The sequence below is a fragment of the Hirundo rustica genome, unplaced genomic scaffold (genome assembly GCF_015227805.2).
Source record: "Hirundo rustica isolate bHirRus1 unplaced genomic scaffold, bHirRus1.pri.v3 scaffold_235_arrow_ctg1, whole genome shotgun sequence".
NCBI classification, from domain to species: domain Eukaryota; kingdom Metazoa; phylum Chordata; class Aves; order Passeriformes; family Hirundinidae; genus Hirundo; species Hirundo rustica.
In genome coordinates, this window is record NW_026690293.1 from 33,191 (window position 1) to 52,051 (window position 18,861).

The window sequence follows — 18,861 nt, forward strand, 5'->3', positions numbered from 1 at the left end:
CTTCTGCTTGCTGCGGCCTAGCTCTGCACAGCACAAACCCACAGTTTTACGGTTCCACGTCCCCCGTTCTGGTGTGTTTTTAACTCTAGGACTACACCGCACCGCTGCGAGTGTTTTCTGATTTTTCTGTTTCCCACAAGCTGATATGACCTAAATAGAAAGAGAAAAATCATGTAAAAATACTAATTATTTTTATGATGGTATTTTCTTTCTGTAAGGAGTAAACCATAGAGGTGTGATGAATTACACTACAGCTCTTGTCAGGTTTTTTTTTTTCTTGATGGGTATGCTTTCTACAAATACCTGTGAAGAGTCTGTCCTCACATAAGCAGAGGTAAAAATATTTGTATTCTCATCTGAATTGATGCCTTTATGGTCAGGTGGAAAAGTACTGATTTTTTTTCTTGTCAGTTGAGGAGTTATTCTGATTCTCCAACCTTTCTGATGGCAGGAGGAATTTGAAGTGTCATTACAATGTGTAAAACAAACCTTAGAAAGCTTTTTAGTTTGTTTTTTTTTTTTTTTTTTAACTTGGCAGTAAGAATGTAAAAGTTGAGAAACAGTTCAAATTAGTATTTAAATAACGATAAATTTAAATTCCATCCACTCTCGGTCTCCCAAATGGATAAGAATGGGAATTTTTCGCAGTTGAACTCTTCTAATTTGCTACCAGCGAGGGTTTTTGGTAGCAGACAAATAGGTTCGATCTATCCCTAAGTGAAAATGTAGTATTTGGGTTGAACTGTGATCTTAACAGAAGCCTTAGGGCGATTCAGGAGCTGAGGCATGGGGCTGTATTACTGAATGCAGAAAAAAAGCAGCAAATGGAGCAATCCAGATAAAAATCTGATGTGGCTGCAGGGCCCAGCCTGGGTGAAACGCTGGAAAAAGGAGCTGTTGTTTCACTTTTATCCTTTTGCAGCGGGACCTTTCCGGTCCTGAGACACTGAATTTGAAAAATTAGGGATTTTAGGGAAGTTAAGATAGTAAGTTGCTGAATTAGCTGAAGTAGATGGATAAGCTTTGCTTGCAGTTAACAGAGGCCGGATCTTAGATAAGATATCCTGGATTTAGTAACTCATTGCTTGTCAGCTTTATGTTAGTGTAGCTGTGCTTGTAACAAAAAACAAAATGCGGTAAATAAGATACAAGATAACTGCAGATTTCCTGCTTAAAGGACCCATTGAACACGGGAAACTATAAATTCTACCAAGGATTCATTTATCACAAATGCATTGGAAAGGTAGAACGGTCAGGACGAGGAAGACCCCTCTTACTTCCTCATTTTGGGTGACCCCTCCCCAGAAGAGACCCCCGACTCATTTTAGGAAATAAACTACGCATGCTTAATCACCTTTTTGCCAATTAGCATACGAAGCGAGGAATGGGAGGTGACAGGGGTATGAATATGCATTTGTATTTTGGGTATTCAACACTTTTGTAAATAAAAGACTTTGTAATGACCTGTGAATTTCGCAGTGTGAATTAGGGAAATATCCCGCCGTGCTGCCCGGCCGTAATAAACATACACTTTCTAACTTTAAACTGTTAAGAGAGTTTTTGTCCGTCACAGCTGGGCATCGACACCAGATCAATATTTCTGTAGTAAGTCGTTCCCACGGTGAAATCTGGCAAAGGGCACGCGGTCTCTCCAAGGGAATACCATTCCCAGATGGTGAGGAGAACGCCGGGAGAGGCAAACACACCCAGCCCTGCCCGGAGGAGAGGGTGCGGAGGAGCAGTTCCTGGGGCAAGAATTGATAATTGTCGCTCACCTCTCGTTTCCAGGGCATGGCCTTCACCTTACTGGAGCGACAAATGCTCGGGCTGCAGGGGCTCCTGCCTCCCAAAATAGAGACGCAGGACATCCAAGCCTTGCGCTTCCACAAGAATCTGGCAAAAATGACCGACCCCTTGGAAAAGTAAGTGCTGCTCCGGCCTCGTCCTGGCGCGCCAGTGGAAATGTTTATTTATTTATTTTATTTTATTTATTTCCATCGGGGGTGGAAATAAAATGGGAATGCGGAAATGCTGTGCGGGGACAACCAAAGCTTCTAGTGCCTCCGCTGGGCTTTTCAGTTCTTGGTGTTATTTTTCGCTTTGGCACAGAAAACTGCTTTCATCCTGCGGTTAAATGAGGTTGGGAAGCTTTTTTTTTTTTTTTTTTTTAATATATATATATATTTTTTTTATTATTTTTATTTTTTTTTTTTTTAAATCTTCCATGGTCATAAAACAGCAGAAGGGAATGTGTGAAAATGAGTAGCAGAGCTGCAAACCTACCTGCAGTACGTATTTCCGTGATGTGTGAGATGGAGTGGCAGGTTGTTAGAGCGCAGGAGGTGGCACTCGGCCCGTCCTGTGAGAAAGTGTGGTAATGAAGTTAAATTGAGCGTTTGAGGGACCAAAACCAGCGTTTAACACGCACAGTAGTTGCTGCTAGAAAGGAACTACGAGGGTAGAATTTTAAGCCTCATAATGTGTATATTTTTTTAGTATTTTTTTTTTAACTTAACCCGCTCATTTGGTGAACTGCAAAGGCTTTTGCCGTGTTTTATTTTTAGAGCGCTGTGCTTTTAGCATCCCGTTACTGCTTTCACATCATCTTTACGTATCCCTGCCTGTAAAAACACACGGTCTCCTGCAGGCAGGAGGAGAACTGGAACAGTTTGGGGCTCGCTGGACCACATCAAAGCTCTTTTGTTCCCATCAGAACTGAAGGATGGCTCTTAAATCCGCATGGTGTCACTTGCTGGCCCAAAACAGTCCTGTCACGTGTGTTGGCCGAGTGCCCAGCTGCTGTAGCCTAAGGCAAATTGCTAATTCATTATCTTTATGTCTTGGGTCAGCAGGGCTGACTATGGCAAACCAGTGGGTAAATGTGCAGAAATTCAGATTTCAGGGTCAGCAGGGCTGAGTGTGGGATGATACTCAGTAAACCAGTGGGTCAATGTGCAGAAATTCAGGATCAGCAGGGCTGAGTGTGGGTTGATACACAATAAACCGGTGGGTCGATGTGCAGAAATTCAGATTTCAGGGTCAGCAGGGCTGAATATGGTATGATACTCAGTAAACCGGTGGGTAAATGTGCAGAAATTCAGATTTAATTTGCACACTCACGTGGGTCCTTCAGCATGAGCTTTCTGATAGGGCTCAGTTTGCTTTACCATGTGTGTTGATGCTGGGATTCACAAGACACTCACACTTTTTGGGTGATAAGATATTGCCTCGCCAGCAGGTGTGGTGTGTCCCAGCCAGTGTTTGTATTTCACCTTTTTAGTGCTGCTGCTCCCTCTTTTCCAGCTTTCCTTTGGTGCTGGAAGCCTGGCTGGGGCAGTGGGCGGCGGGGTAGTGGGATTTCCATGAGGAAATTTTCAGGAACAGGAGGCGGCAGGCGGTGTTTTCCCTTTGTGTGGACTATTACAGGTACATCTACATAATGGGCATCCAGGAGAGGAACGAGAAGTTGTTCTACAGGGTGCTGCAGGACGATATTGAGCAGCTAATGCCGATTGTGTACACCCCAACCGTGGGCCTGGCCTGCTCCCAGTACGGACACATCTTCAGGAGACCAAAGTAAGGGCAGAAAGAACACCTTGCTGCTGCTTTTGCTGTCCTTTTGCTCCGCATCCTTTGCCCCAGGTTCGGAAATCGTTTAGCTTTCAACCGGGTTCAGCTGCACGAGGCCCAGCCAGGGCGGTAAAAGTTTGTTAAAATATATCTCAGGACGCAGTTCACAGTGAGAAACAAAACGTTTGGAGGCAGACGTTGAGATGGGTGACGTAAATAAATACGCCAAGCGCAGGTCTCCACTTTTCCCAGCTCTTCCTAGATGCCGTACAGCTCTGTAATTCCAGGGGGGATTTCCCCAGCTGTCAGGGTCCCTTCTGCAAGGATCTGTGTCAGGACAGGGTGTGGAAGGCAGCCAGATTGAAAGGGGTTTCTGGGCATCACCCTCACTGCCTGCCGAAGAGGGGAGGTTCTAGTGGGTTCCTTAGGTCCGTGCCCCGGGCAGGAACAGATCCTTCGAGCCATTTGAGCAGAACTTTGAATTCTAAATTGCCCCGTTTGACATTCAGTTTTACAAAAGGAAGGCGAGGTTTCTAATTGTCGCCCACAAAGTGTTTCTGATTTCTGTGGGGTTTTTTTGTTTTTTCTTTCAGAGGATTATTTATCTCTATCTCAGACAAAGGCCACATAAGGTCAATTGTGAACAACTGGCCAGAGAACGACGTTAAGGTACTGTGGCTGTGTGATTTAGTTTCCAGTTGTTACTCCATCTCAGCCGAGTATTTTTAAGATTTACTAGTGTTTGATGGGGACATAAATATTAAGTAATGCGTTCTTGGCTATTGAGTGATGATGGCAGAATGCAGCTAATTAAGGTAATGCATGTCTTAATGAGCAGTGTTTCATCGTAAATATGAGGTTTATGGGGGGGGGTTTGAGGAAAATATTCCTCTTCTGTTCTTCCTTTGACTGTGCAAACGTACCTCAGTTTGTGCCTGGGGCAAAAAACCACAACTGCTGTCGATCTAATCTTTGTAAATTTCATTGATCCTGTATGATTTGACCTGCTTTTTTGTTGTTGTTGTTGTTGTCTTTTCTCCATCAGGCTGTTGTTGTCACTGATGGAGAAAGAATACTGGGTCTGGGAGACCTGGGGGTGTACGGGATGGGAATTCCAGTGGGAAAGCTGTGTTTGTACACAGCCTGCGCGGGGATACACCCAGATAAATGCCTGCCTGTGTGCATCGACGTCGGGACTGACAACGCTGTGAGTTACCCCTCTAAAAACGGGGGGTGTTTTAAAGATATTCCATACTATAGCAGTGGGTTTGGGGGGGGGTTTTTTTTGAGCACTTTTATTTAAGATAAACCCAATTATTTTATGCAAAGGGTAAATGGTTTGGGATTCACTATACTCTGATTTAAAGGCACCCACGAACGGGTGCACCTGGAAGTAATTGCAGTGCTGCTTCACTGCAAAACAGGCAGTCAGCTTTGGCCTGACTCTGAAGAGGCTGGAAACGGGAATTAGACTTATTTAGGCGGTTTGCTGTTGGCAGTACCGACTTTTTCCACCGGCTGAGATTCCAGAGCGCCCATACAGAGCCAGGGCCCGTCACGGGGGGGCTGTGTGTGCCCTGTGCTGCTGTGAGCCCCGCCGGGCGCGCGTGTGCGGGGGGAAACCGCTCACCCCGGCTCACCCCGCCGCCCTCTTCGCCTTGTCCTCTTCCAGACTCTCCTCAAAGACCCCTTCTACATGGGGCTGTACCAGAAGAGGGACCGCTCGCAGGCCTACGACGACCTGATCGACGAATTTATGGAAGCCATCACGGACAGGTAAGGGCGCCAGCAGGGCCGGCACGGAGCGGCCCCGCGCTGGGGGTTAAGTTTTCCCGTGGAATTCAAGTTTTCCTGGAGGCAGCGGCCTGAGCGGCCAGGAGGGCGCCAGAAGCCGAGGGCGGGCGCGTGTGTCCGTCCCTGGGGTGACGTCCTCGGTGGCCTGGAACGTGGTGCTCGTGGCTTATCTGTAAATGGGCGCTGCGCAGCGCGGCCGGGACGGCGTGCTCCCAGGGATAACTGATTGTGCCTTGGATGCGTTGTTTCCTCCGTCTCTGTGCACGTTCGCCGTGTTCCCTAGGTACGGCCAGAACACGCTGATCCAGTTCGAAGACTTTGGAAACCACAATGCTTTCCGGTTCCTGAGGAAGTACAGGGAGAAGTACTGCACCTTCAACGACGATATTCAAGGTACAGCCTCCGCTTGTGCTCCTTAAGCTTCTCCCAAAGACGCATCCCGCCGTTGTAGATGTGTTCAGCTACCCTCAGATTTGCTCTTGTGAAAAGTGCGTGTCATACGGCTCTACACAAGATATTTACTGCATGCATTATGTTGTATTGATTGGTAGTGTTGTGTTGATATTTTGATGGCACGGTAAATGTAGTTTTGTGGTTAAAGTGCAGTTTTTGCAGTTGAAATAGAAACCGTGTATGTGGGATATTTTTTTAAAGAGAGGAAGGGGGTGCTCGCAAAGAGATGGCAGCCACAGGAGATGTAAATCTTTCAGAGAAAATGAATTTATTACTCCTCTATCAGAAGAGACCAACTTCTCCTGCCTCGCTCAACCCTGAAGAGCCCTAGGGATTAAGGGGGAGAAAGGGACACTGACCAGAGAGAATCCTTTGTTTGAATGGAATTTATACACCATGTATGAGATGTATGAATATTCAACAGGCCATTGCTTTTAGGAGTTAATCCTCTGTTAAAGGGGTCCCTCTTTGGAGCTTGTTTGCCCAGAAAAGCACCCAGACATCTGTTACTTTGTTTTCATTGCCTCTTATCGTCCCAACCCTAATTGCCCAATTTTTTATTACTCTTAATTCTATTTCTATAACCATCTTATTACTGTTAAACTTTTAAAATTTTAGAACAAGTGATGGGCGTTTCACACACTCTGCTTTGACAGGGACGGCCTCGGTGGCCTTGGCAGGACTGCTGGCAGCACAGAAAGCCACTGGGAAACCGCTCACCGACCAGAAAGTGCTGTTCCTTGGAGCGGGAGAGGTGAGCCTTCCTAAGGGCCCCAGGGCAGCAGGAGACATCTGAAATGCCTGTTTTCTCATGGTGGAGATGTTCTGCGAAATCCACAGCGCAGCTTCACGTACAAGGCCAGCTGAAGTGCAGGAAGGACTCTGCTTAAACAGGGCCGTGTGAAGGGTGTTCAACATTTGCAGGGACTCACGTTCCTCGTCTTCCTGCATGGCCTTGGAAAAAGCGTCAGGGACCCGTGTGTGTTTGAGGGCAAACTCGCCGCAGAGTGATGATGTGGTGAGGCCACCCTGTTAGTTTTTATAGCGCCGGAGAGAAGTACGGGGAGCTTTTCTCGGCGAGGTGATTCGGTTTGCGGCAGGCGCCGAGCTTCTTGCACAATTAATCGCTCCTGCGGTGCTGACAAAATGACTTAATTATCTGAGAAGCTCTCCATCTGGGGAGAGGCCCTGATGGCAGCAATTCGCTGAGCCCTGCTCAGCCCCTGGCTCAGCCAGGGGAGGCACACGGGGCGCACCCTGCCCTCTGCCAGGCACACAGGGGGATCCTGTGCAGGCCGGGGTGGCCAGGGCACTCCTCTCCCGTCACCCTCTTACAAACCCGAGCCCTTTCCTCCGCCAGGCCGCCCTGGGGATTGCAAACCTCATCGTCATGGCCATGATGGAAAGCGGCGTTTCCTACGAGGAGGCCTCCAGGAGGATATGGATGTTCGACAAGTTTGGCTTGCTGGTTCAGGTAGGGCTGCTGGCAGTCCCGGAGCGCGGGTGAGCGCTGCCTTGCCCGTCCCCTCACCGGGAGAACCGGTGTTTTGTCTGCAGGGCCGGGAGCAGGCGGTGGATTCCAACCAAGAGCCGTTTACGCATCAGGCCCCGGAGCAAATACCAAAGACTTTTGTGGAGGCGGTGAATATACTTCGGCCTTCAGCTATCATCGGTAAGCGAGGCTGTTTTTCTGTCACCCGGTTTTTGGCTGCCTTTAGTTTGCTGGCAGGGGAGCTTCAGTGACGGCCATCTGCGTTTCTGCTGGTGTAAATAAGACGGAAACGTGAGGCCGGTTTTCTGCTTGAGCTGCGGTCCTTAGTGGCGGAGGGCAGCCACCACCGTGGTGTTTTCTGCAGGAGAATCCCTAGCTGGAGCTGTTAGGGTGTTTTCTGTCCCCCGGTCACCTCCCCTGGCCAGGCCCTGCCAGCAGCACCGCTGGAAGGGGCAGTTCCATGCTGCAGACCACCAGCACCTCGTAGCTCGCTGACATCTGTAGGTGTTTATTTACAGCTGTGGCTCTCTGCAGAGAGCAGGTAGGATTACAGGTGTTTCCTGGAGCGACTGCAATGTCCTTCGCACGTGATTTATTTGGAAAAGAAGAGGGTGGTGTGGTTTTTTTGGCTGATTACCCTGAAGGCACTGTACAAATACACCATAGCTGTGTGCTTGTCCCTCTGGTTTGCTCAGGAGCACCAGGGTCCGGCGTGCGCTGCACAGCTAACACCCAGCTGGGATGAATCATCCACAAAGCAGCTGGAATTCCCGCTTGCTTATCCAAGGCCGCGTTCTTTGTACACATCCACACCGATAAATAACATGAAATAAGCTCCCAGAACACGCCCAGTAGATATTGCCGTGAAAATCGTGAGCCTCAGCCAGCCGGGAGCAGGGCCTGGTTTCCGTCTGCAGCTGCCAGAGGAACTTTGCTCTGGGTGGGAGATTTGGGGGCTGCCACGATTTGGGTGGCTGTCCCCTGCCCCGCCAGGCTGATTCTGTCTTTGTGCTCCCGTCTCCTCCAGGAGTTGCTGGGGCGGGGCGTCTCTTCTCGCAGGACGTGCTCAGAGCCATGGCTTCCATCAACGAGCGGCCCATCATATTTGCGCTGAGCAACCCCACGGTGAAGGCCGAGTGCACGGCGGAGGAGGCGTACACGGTGACAGAGGTGTGTGAGCGCGGAGCTGGCGGGTGGCGGGGCTGCTGGTGAGGGCCTGGGCGCCAGGGCCCGCCTTGTTCTGTCATGACGTGGACTTTGTGATGTAACAGCACCGTTCTTTCTCGCCTTCTGGCAAGAGTAAGTGGGAGTCATCTGAAAAGAGGTCTTGATTTTTAGGTGACAACATTCTGCAAAGCTTAAAATGGCCTAGATCTTGTTGCCACTTCTTTAAGAGAATGACCGGCAGTGCTGTCGCTTGGCTTTGATCAATTAACTCTTGTTTCTCGCCGCCCTTTTTAATTATTTTGTGTTTGAATGAACCGCGTTGGCCTCGCAGCAGAGACTCTGAGCAAGCTTTAAAGCAGTGCATAGGCTGAGTGCAGTCCTTGGAGCAGGTGGTGCCCTTGCAGCAGTGCAGCAGCTGTGCTTGCACCTCAGTCCTGCAGCTGCCATCAGCAGTGACCCCTGGAGCCCTGTGCTCCCCGGGCAGGGGTGGCCTCTGTCCCCTGGTGTCCCCAGGAAGGGCTTGCCTTAGTCCCCTGGTGTCTCCAGGCATGGGTGGCCTCTGTCCCTTGGTGTCTCTGGGCAGGGATTGCCTCTGTCCCCTGGTGTCTCCAGGAAGGGCTGGCCTGTGTCCCCTGGTGCCTCCAGGCATGGGTGGCCTCTGTCCCCTTGTGTCTCCAGGCAGGGGTGGCCTCTGTCCCCTGGTGTCACCAGGCACGGGTGGCCTCTGTCCCCTGGTGTCTCTGAGCAGGGGTGGCCTGTGTCCTCTCATGTCTCTGGGCAGGGCCGGCCTCTGTCCCCTCATCTCTCCAGGCAGGGATGGCCTCTGTCCCCTGGTGTCTCTGGGCACGGGTGGCCTCTGTCCCTTGTGTCTCCAGGCAGGGGTGGCCTCTGTCCCCTGGTGTCACCAGGCACGGGTGGCGTGTGTCCCCTGGTGTCTCTGAGCAGGGGTGGCCTCTGTCCCCTGGTGTCACCAGGCACGGGTGGCCTCTGTCCCTTGTGTCTCCAGGCATGGGTGGCCTCTGTCCCCTTGTGTCTCCAGGCAGGGGTGGCCTCTGTCCCCTGGTGTCCCCAGGCGCGGGTGGCCCGTGTCCCCTGGGGCAGGGCTGGCCCGTGTCCCCTGGTGTCCCCAGGCGCAGGTGGCCCGTGTCCCCTGGGGCAGGGGTGGCCCGTGTCCCCTGGTGTCCCCAGGCGCGGGTGGCCCGTGTCCCCTGGGGCAGGGGTGGCCCGTGTCCCCTGGTGTCCCCAGGCGCGGGTGGCGCGTGTCCCCTGGGGCAGGGGTGGCCCGTGTCCCCTGGTGTCCCCAGGCACGGGTGGCCCGTGTCCCCTGGGGCAGGGCTGGCCCGTGTCCCCTGGTGTCCCCAGGCGCGGGTGGCCCGTGTCCCTGCCCCAGCAGCTGTGTCTCGCACGCTGGCACCGCGGCAGGTCGGGATGAGTCAGGCTGGCACAAGCACCGCCCGCTCCACGCCCTCCCCTCGGGGCCGGCACACCTGAGCGCTCCTTTTTCTCAATAGCTCTACCATTATCGTAATCGCACGGCCCCAGCTCAGTTTTGCCTTTGATGGGGCCGGTCCTTCATCGTTCTGCGAGGTTTTTCTGGAGCTGGTGGCCTCTGCGGGGAGCCCCGGGGGAGCGAGATCTCTGTGCGGCTTCCAAAAGGGTCGTTTTGGTTTGGTTTGGTTTCTTTTTTTTATTTCAAGTTTTTTTTAAATACAGTCCCAAATCAAGTGACTGGCATGTGAAAATGGGTGGGTGGAGACCTCTCCTAGTCCCTTGCACGGTCCGTGGGGCTCAGCTGCCAGCCCCAGCAGTGGCAGTGCCACCCCGCTGTCCCCATCTGACACCCGGGTTCTCTCCCACCTCCCTGGGGCTGCCAGCTCGGGGAGCTCCTGCTGCAGGGACCTGCAGTAGCAGCCTCTGGACAAAGTCTGGGTCTTATCTTTTAGCAGTGGAGTCATCTGGGTCGGAAAAGCCCTCGCCCCATCGAGTCCAACCATTCCCAGCTCTGCCCAGGCCACCACTGACCCCTGTCCCCAAGTGCCACATGCACAGGGCTCTTAAATCCCCCCAGGGATGGGGACTCACTGCTGCTCTGGGCAGCTGTGCCAGGGCTGGACAGCACCTTCCATGGAGGAATTTTCCCCAATATCCAACCCAAGCCTCTCCTGTCCCAGCCCGAGGCCGTTCCCTCTCCTCCTGTCCCTGTTCCCTGGGAGCACAGCCCGACCCCCCCGGCTGTCCCCTCCTGTCAGAGAGTTGTGCAGAGCCACAAGGTTCCCCCTGAGCCTCCTTTTCTCCAGGCTCAGCCCCTTCCCCAGCTCCCTCAGCCTCTCCTGGGGCTCCAGCCCCTTCCCCAGCTCCCTCAGCCTCTGCTGGGGCTCCAGCCCCTTCCCCAGCTCCCTCAGCCTCTCCTGGGGCTCCAGCCCCTTCCCCAGCTCCCTCAGCCTCTCCTGGGGCTCCAGCCCCTTCCCCAGCTCCCTCAGCCTCTCCTGGGGCTCCAGCCCCTTCCCCAGCTCCCTCAGCCTCTCCTGGGGCTCCAGCCCCTTCCCCAGCTCCCTCAGCCTCTCCTGGGGCTCCAGCCCCTTCCCCAGCTCCCGTCCCTGCCCTGGACACGCTTCCAAATGAAGGTTGTTTAATATCTCTCAGATATCTTGCATTAACCAGAACAGTGAGCTGGGCAGTGTTCCAGTATATAAATTCCAGTATCTGGGATAGAAGGTAAACAGGAGTCAGTTGTGGAACCAAGACTTCAGAGGGCATAAACAAATGTAAAGAGCTGCTGCCGTCTCTAGCTGAGGGAGGCCAGGAGCCCAGTTAGAGGGGGACCCAGCCTGATTTTTGCTGGCACTTCTTGCAGAATATCAGCAGGCGAGCAGGTGTGTTAAGGCAAGAGGCTGTTGCCTGTTTGGCCAGGGCTGAGTGCTGGACCTCACTGTCAGGAGCAGGGGCAGGGCAGTGCTCCCTGGGCTCAGGCGTCTTCCCTGCAGGAGCTGTAAGAGCGCAGTGGTGCTTACACTAAAGTTTGAGCACAGTGGAAAGCAGATCTTTGGGGTTTTTTTCCCATGTTGCATCCATATATTCTTTTATTAACGATTTTCCATATTTCCGGTTATTTTTAGGCGTGGGTTATTCGGACAATTAAGCGCTACTGGTCAGTAAATGAAGGGGGTGTAGCTTTGTTCCAGTCCTTACTGGTAAATCCTGTAATGTTCCTGTCCCTTTAAACTTTCCTGCAGTTCAGCTGTTTGTTTTCACGGTGCTCTTCGGTTCCCTGAAACGTCCTCAGCTTGCCCTTTAAAATACATTCTCCCTCCAAGATGCAGTAATTACCTAGGAAATGGACCCCAGAACCCTGCCTGTTGTGTGGTTCTCTGCAAGCCTCCAGCTTCGCCTTCTTTGTCCTGTAGCTAATGCAGTTTGTCGGGCCGGCAGGGATGGGGGCCATCACCCGCCGTGTCCCCGGGGACAGCCTGATACGAAGGAACAAAGACACCATCGCCAACCTCTCATTCCTCATTTTTCCTTTCCCACTAGATGGCACCTGTAATAAGCCTGTGGAAGCCCCTGAGTGTTCTGTGGGCTTCTGCTGCCTTTCAATTCGCTTTGTCTTTTGGCCCTGCCCTCCCCTGCATCTGTTTGCTTTGCTCCCCCCACAAAAAAGCTGTCCTCAAACACGTTTCCAGAGCCTTCAGCTTCTTGGGTGATTTGTTTTCAAACACGGTAATCCTGGGGAGCCTTAAAGGTTTTAAACTGGTGCTCCTAGACCTGTTACTCAAAAGACAGTCAAGATTTTTTTTTTTTTTCAGTGGCCTTACTGCTTGGGAAGGGGGTCATTTATCTAGAGGGCGTGTCGACGCTCGGGCACGTTTTGATAGTCCGTCCCAATTGAAATCCTTTCCAAAGGGAGGACAAGCAAACCGCGTTCCCCGCTCCTCTCACTTCGGCAGGGGTCTGGCCCGTGTTCCTCCCCGCGCCCTGCCGCCCGGCAGTAACAAAGCGATGTTTTCATTTCCCGTCCCGTTCCAGCCCCCTCTGGCAGTGCCGCTGTTGGGGGGTCTGCAGGGGCGCCGCGGCTGAGCTCGGGGGCCCTTTGTTCCTCCTGCTCCTTCCCCCGAGCGGCGGGGCAGATGGCGTGGACACGTCTGCTCTCCTCGCTGCCCGTGCCCGGCCCCGCTCAGCCGCCTGACGCGTCACCCCTCTCCCCAGGGCCGGTGCCTGTTTGCCAGCGGCAGCCCCTTCGAGCTGGTGACTCTGAAGGATGGCAGGACCTTCAAACCGGGACAAGGAAACAACGCTTACATTTTTCCAGGTAGGAAACGGAGCTGTCGCCGTTTAGTCCCTAAGGCTGGGCTGCCTGCCCCTTTTTCTGGGGTTCCCTCGCTGTGCGAGGCACGGCTGGCAGCACGCAGGGGTGTTGCCAGCGTGTGAGAACTTGGGAAAATGTGAGAACTTGGAAAAATGAGTGACCGAGGGACAATCAGTTCAGGATGTGGGGCTCCACATGCGACACAGCGAGCAAACCCAGCTGGGTATTGCTGGGAAAACAGAAGGCTGTCATCAAAGGCGTTGGAAGCTGCTGCGTTACGGGTTCTGATGCTCGTTTGGGGAGGAAAGGGGAAAATAAATGCTAACATGCGCTTGAAGTTATGTAAATAATTCTCAGAATTAACAGTTTTTAAAGCTGTACCTGCACAAGGCGGGGGTAGAAAACCAGCACTGGGGCTCTTTCTGTGCCTTCCCCTTTCCTCCCTGAGCTGCAAAGCTCCAGCCCCTTCTGGAAGCCACCTCCCGTGGCCAGTGGCTGCACACATGGTGACGGCGTTGTGAGTGTGGGAGGTGTCCCTGCCCCGGGCAGGGGGTGGAACCAGATGACCTTTGAGGTCTCCTCCGACCCGAGCCACGCTATGGCTGTGTCAGGGTGTGCAGAGAGCTGCCGGAGGGTTTTCAGGGATGACTCTGGAGATGTTAACTCGCAGGTTCTCGGCGGCAGGCTGCCTGTTTTAAAGCGATGTGGCCCTAACCGGCAATGATTTCCTCGTAGGCGTGGCTCTGGCCGTGATCCTCAGCAGCGTCCGGCACATTAGTGATAAGGTTTTCCTGGAGGCTGCCAAGGTAGGTCTGGGAGCAGAGCAGGCTGTGGCTTCTGACACGACAGGGATGACTCGACAGGCACTTTTCTCAAATCCTGGTGAAACACGGTGGTTTCCTGTTTGGTTTCTGTTGGCTTATCCCTCCACGGTGGGGATTAAAACAAAACAAAACAAAAAAGGTGTTTGATCGAAGGAAGCTCTGCCAAGGATCAGGTTCCATTGCAGTTTTAATGGAGCAGGAAGTGTGTCCCTGTGTAAATTCCTGTGGCAGCGGGGCCCTGCCCTGCCCTGGGTTCAGCAGCTGGCACTGTGGCCGGAGGTTTCCGTGGCTGTGGTGAATCCATCCCCCGAAATACCAGAGCGTGTTTTGCTAAATGCTTACTGTCACGCTGTGCTGATTTCTGAGTTCCTCAGACTGAAAATGTTGAGATCCTGACTGCTCTGGGAGCACTCCGGTGCCAAGAGCCCTGCAACTAGATTTCTCTCAGGTGCTCTGACGTGTTACTTGTCACATCTGCGGTGCAGTTAATAAAAAACGTTTGTTTCTCTTTAACTCAGGCATTGGCGGAGCAGCTGACGGAAGAAGAGCTGGCACAAGGCAGACTTTATCCTCCACTGTCCAATATCAGGGAAGTTTCTATTTATATTGCTGTCAAGGTGAGTACCAAACACTAAATTGCGCTAGAATCGGGTTTTGTGTGCGTTACCCCGCCGAGCTGCCCGGTGTCACCCTTGAACACGGGGCGCTTGGGGCACAGGGCGCCCGCTTCTCTGTGCCCGCAGTACGAGACGCGCATCAAAACGTTCCCTTTGTCGGACGCTTCAGCTTGGCAGCTGGAGGAGGGCCGAGGCAGCACCCCTCTGATTCCTGAGGCGAAGTTTTGAGCCGCTGGCCGGGGCGTTGGGGGGCTGCAGGGACCCCGGGAGTCGCCGTCGGCGCTGTGTCGCGGCGGCGGGCTGGGAGCCCACGCGCGTGGCGGTTTCGCTCCGCAGGTGATGGAGTTCCTGTACGCCAACAACATGGCCTTCCACTACCCGGAGCCCGCCGACAAGAACTGCTACATCCGCTCCAAGGTCTGGACCTACGAGTACGAGTCCTTCATGCCGGACGTCTACGACTGGCCCGAGTCCAAGGTGCAGTGATGCGCCGCACTCCTCAGGCAGCACCTCCTACTCTGCAGGGATCCCTTCCTCAGACCAACTTAAATCATCATCTTTGACTCCTCTAATTTATTTGCGCTCGTTTCGTTGCCTTTTTGTTGTTGTTGTTTCGGTTTTTGGGGTTGGTTTTTTTTTCCCCCCCTCCCCTTAATGCCCTGTTTTTCACCTGATTTCTCCCAAGTACCTGATAAACTGTATGGATGACGGGCATCTGCCACAGGGATGAGAGAGCCCTCCAAAATTAATTTAAGTAATAACGTTGCGTTTCTAGCTTAGATCCAGCACCACGCTGAAGAATTCCATTAACGTGATATTCCGGCTACATGCCTTTGATGATGAACTATAGCTCTCTCATCGCTGCCGATCTCCAGAATGTTTTATTTCTGCCTTTAATAATCAGTCTTCTAATTGTCCTGATGTTGTCACGCCGCATTAGCTGTGACATCAAGGGAGGCCGCTTGTCACTTAAAAAAAAAAACCAAAAAAAAGAAAAAAAAAGAAAAAAGGCAGTTAAAGACAACTTCAAGAGTCCAACGGGGCTTCTGTTTTGTTTAATGTTTAAAGATGCCCGTGTCCAGACATCCTTGTGGCACTGGCTGCTGTTTCCTTGAGGAGCAGCAAGATGTACTTGTGTGGAGTCTGCAGCAAAGTTTGCAGTTCTGTTTTCATCACTCCGTGAAATCTGTTCTCAGGAAAAAAACGCGAACTAGTTCAAATTGTCCTTGGAAGGCCTGAAAATAATAATAATAATAATCACTTAATAGCTTTTAAAAACAAAGCCGCGCTGTCGCGGAATAAATTTTATCGGGTAGAGGTGGGACCTGAAGTGATTCACGGAAATCTTTTTAGAGATTTTACAAGGAGATTTTACCCAATGGACCGCAAGATGATGTACCAAAGGCTTTTTATTTAATTTTTTTAAAGTTTTTCAGTACTCTGTTTTGTCTAAGCCAGGCTGGTTGTTTTTTTCCCTCGGACCCCCTTGCTCTCAGAAGGACGCGTGTGCGATGTTTTACGGCATCGCTGACTCAAAAACTCCCAAGGGGCCTGGCTTCCAGCGAGCGCCCCGTAGGCAGCTGAGGAAGCTGGAGCAGAAAGCGCAGTCAGGCAGCTGTCGACGCGAGTCTGGCCCAACGTCCCCCGAGCTCCTGGTCCCGTAGCTTGCGGCCAGCGTGAGCGCCGCGCTCAAAAAGCTGCCCGTGCCCGCCAGCTCCGACCTACCCCCCTCGCGGGCAGAGGTTTGTCAGAGCTCTGCCGCCAGAACAGGAACTTGCCGCTGAGTTTCCCCTCGCCGGGGGCCAGGTTTGCTGCAGGCGCCGCGGTGCGGGCTCCCCGTGACGTGCCCTGCTCCCTCCCTAGGGACGGGCGGGCGATGGACGCGGTCCGCCGCTCCCCCGGCGCGCAGCGAGGACGAGCCACGCGTCAGGGGCAGAAATAAAGATGCCCTGCTGTCCCACAGCCTGCTGCAGCGAGGCAGGAAAAGGAACAGGAGCAAAACAAACAGGTGGAGCGTCACCCAGAGAGATAAAGCAAGGCTTGCTCGGGGTTTCCCCGTGGCAGGCACTGCTCTGGTACCCTCAGTTGTACAGCAAAATGCACTCTCCACAGGACAGAGCAGAGAAAATGGTCTCAGTACCCCCTCAGGCGCCTGCAGCCTGATCTCTGGCTCTAAAATCTATATTCATACAAAAAACAGTGGACTTTGGGACGGCGCTGCCTAACTGGGGAAAGAAGACTGATTATGTAAAGGCAGAAAAGAGTGACGTGGGGAAAAACCTGTGGTGTTCAAGCTGTGGTAAAACGTTGTGTGGTGGTCAGAGTGCTCCACTGCTGCGTCCTGAGACGCACGTGGACACAAGCTTGCACTTGCAAGTAAACGTGCAACAGACACCAACACACACACAGGGTGTTTTTACAAAGAGTGGTTTTTTTCATCTATTTTTGCTATGCCTCGTTTTTATCGTATTTAAATTAGTGACCTTACTGAGGAAGAAAAAAAGAAGTAATTATTTATTCAATGTATGAATTATTTTTGCCTTCTGAAAACCCATCTCTGTCTGGAGCCTGTTGCGTTGTGCCAGTGGGGTTCTGCGTCACTGGATTCCAGCGTACTGGGAACACACGCCTCCTCCCTTCTGCCAACAGTCCAGTTAGACAGACGAGTAACCAAATCCACCCAAAAACGCTCTGATCTCGCGTCCCAGCCAGGAGGGGTCGCGGAGGCAGGGCACCGGCCCCGAGCGCTGCCTCAGGAAATAAAGACCCACCCTGCCAGCTCACGGAGTTTTTTAAGTCCACTCCCTCTTTCATCTTTTCCAGTTTTTTTGGGTTTTTTTTTTTTAATACATAGGGTTTTAAGACACATAGATTCATGTTCAGTTTTTCTTCAGGTACACTTAATCCTTGAACTAATTACAACTGCTAATCTTGCTGGCTAGTATGGAACCATATTTTCATATTCTACTTAACATGATCTTTTTGTTTTGTTTTGTTTCCTGGCTTATTCAAAATATTTTCTGATCCTTATCTGTACAGAAAACTCTCTTAGACAGTATGCAAAGGGAAACAGCTGTCACCAGGATGCATTTTGTCGTGTTACATAGTGTAAGTTAAAAAAAATACAACACCTAAAGGACCACCAGCGGTGTAGCTCGTCACGCGGCCCTGGTGACTTCCAAAACTATATAAAAAGAGTTTTCCATGTCTCTCTGGGGAATGCAGAACCCTTATGAGAGGATCAGGAACTTCACTGAGGTCAGTCTTTTCCAGGATTTTTCCAGCCTCGCTTCCTTAAAACCAGCAGGAGCAGGACTGAGCCTCTTGGCAGCGACCTGTAGGAAGTGTTCAGGGGCGAGTAAAGGTACCCAGTGAAGCACAGCCTTTCTTCATAAAATACACGTGTTTTCGTCCAAAGACGCTGCAAAGGTTTGTGTGTTCCTGAGGCCTCTGCCCGGCTGCCAGCGTGCAGAAGGAGGCGATTAAGATGTTGTGTCCGATCCATTCTAAACCCCCAGCGCGACTCGTGGCGCGAGTTCCCGCTTACGTTTGCGGACAGCGATGCATCCTGGTGCCTCGTGCTGGTTTCCCAAGGTTCAAACCAAGCGACGCTTTACCTGCAGAGTGGTGTGTTGACGGGTTTCCTGTGGTCAGTGCATGTCTTCCTCTCGTACTGTTGTTTCCGGCACGCTGTTTTTATGGGGATAAAAGTAACTCTTGTCACACTCCTCTGGTAGTACCTGCAAAGATGAACGGCGACACCTTTTAGCTTCTCACTAGCAGCCCTCCGTGGTGACTGTTCCTGTGGGAGAGTGGGGATCACTATTGTACGGCTCCAACCCCGGTTTTACTTCAGCTGACCCTGGGCCTCGGGCAGCCCCGGCTGTTTCTCACCTGCTGCGGGCTCACTGCAGAAGTGCGGGGCTGAGCTCCTCTGCCCGGCACGCGGAGGTGCCCACGACTCCAACATCAGCCTGGCAGCCGCTTGGGCTCACTCCAAGTGCTTCCCGCGTTGGAGAAACCTCTGATTTCTGGACTCTTTCGGATGGTGTCATCCCGCTGCCCCATTCCGTGACAGCCGTGGGTAGCGGGCAGGGACTGGTGTTACGTGGAAGGAGGGAATCCGGAGCAAAGCTCTGGCTGTGCTGGCTTGGCAGCTGAATTTGAGCAAAGCCGTTCAGCTGCCGCTGCTGAGGGCACATCGGACTCTGTGCGGACCTGCCCTGCTCCCAAGAGACACGTCAGCACCGTATCAGCACCCCGCGGGACTCCGGGCGAGTGCCGAGGACGATCCAGCTCCGAACCCGCGCTTCCCGCGCCGCCGGCAGCTCTCCGTGGGGATGGCACCGACCCACGGCAAGTCTCCGTGGGGATGGCACCGACCCACAGCAGCTCTCCGTGGGGATGGGATGGCCCTGACCCACAGCAGCTCTCCGTGGGGATGGCCCCGACCCACGGCAGCTCTCCGTGGGGATGGCATCGACCCACGGCAGCTCTCCGTGGGGATGGGATGGCCCTGACCCACAGCAGCTCTCCGTGGGGATGGGATGGCCCTGACCCACAGCAGCTCTCCATGGGGATGGCACCGACCCACGGCAGCTCTCCGTGGGGATGGGATGGCCCTGACCCACAGCAGCTCTC

General features: G+C 52.8%; 1 protein-coding gene across 1 annotated transcript in view; it reads left to right on the plus strand.

Moving 5' to 3' along the window:
• Positions 1-18,855, plus strand: part of ME2 (malic enzyme 2) — a 34,545-nt gene extending 15,690 nt beyond the window's left edge. Inside the window, exons 3-16 of the mRNA XM_040053897.2 lie at positions 1,789-1,922; positions 3,427-3,576; positions 4,164-4,239; positions 4,616-4,777; positions 5,243-5,346; positions 5,648-5,757; positions 6,474-6,571; positions 7,178-7,291; positions 7,375-7,489; positions 8,337-8,479; positions 12,680-12,782; positions 13,515-13,585; positions 14,122-14,220; positions 14,557-18,855. Of these exons, the coding sequence (XP_039909831.1) occupies positions 1,789-1,922; positions 3,427-3,576; positions 4,164-4,239; positions 4,616-4,777; positions 5,243-5,346; positions 5,648-5,757; positions 6,474-6,571; positions 7,178-7,291; positions 7,375-7,489; positions 8,337-8,479; positions 12,680-12,782; positions 13,515-13,585; positions 14,122-14,220; positions 14,557-14,706 (1,629 nt within the window). The 3' untranslated portion in view covers positions 14,707-18,855. The remainder of the gene's footprint in view (positions 1-1,788; positions 1,923-3,426; positions 3,577-4,163; positions 4,240-4,615; positions 4,778-5,242; positions 5,347-5,647; positions 5,758-6,473; positions 6,572-7,177; positions 7,292-7,374; positions 7,490-8,336; positions 8,480-12,679; positions 12,783-13,514; positions 13,586-14,121; positions 14,221-14,556) is intronic.
• Positions 18,856-18,861: the final 6 nt, after the last annotated feature.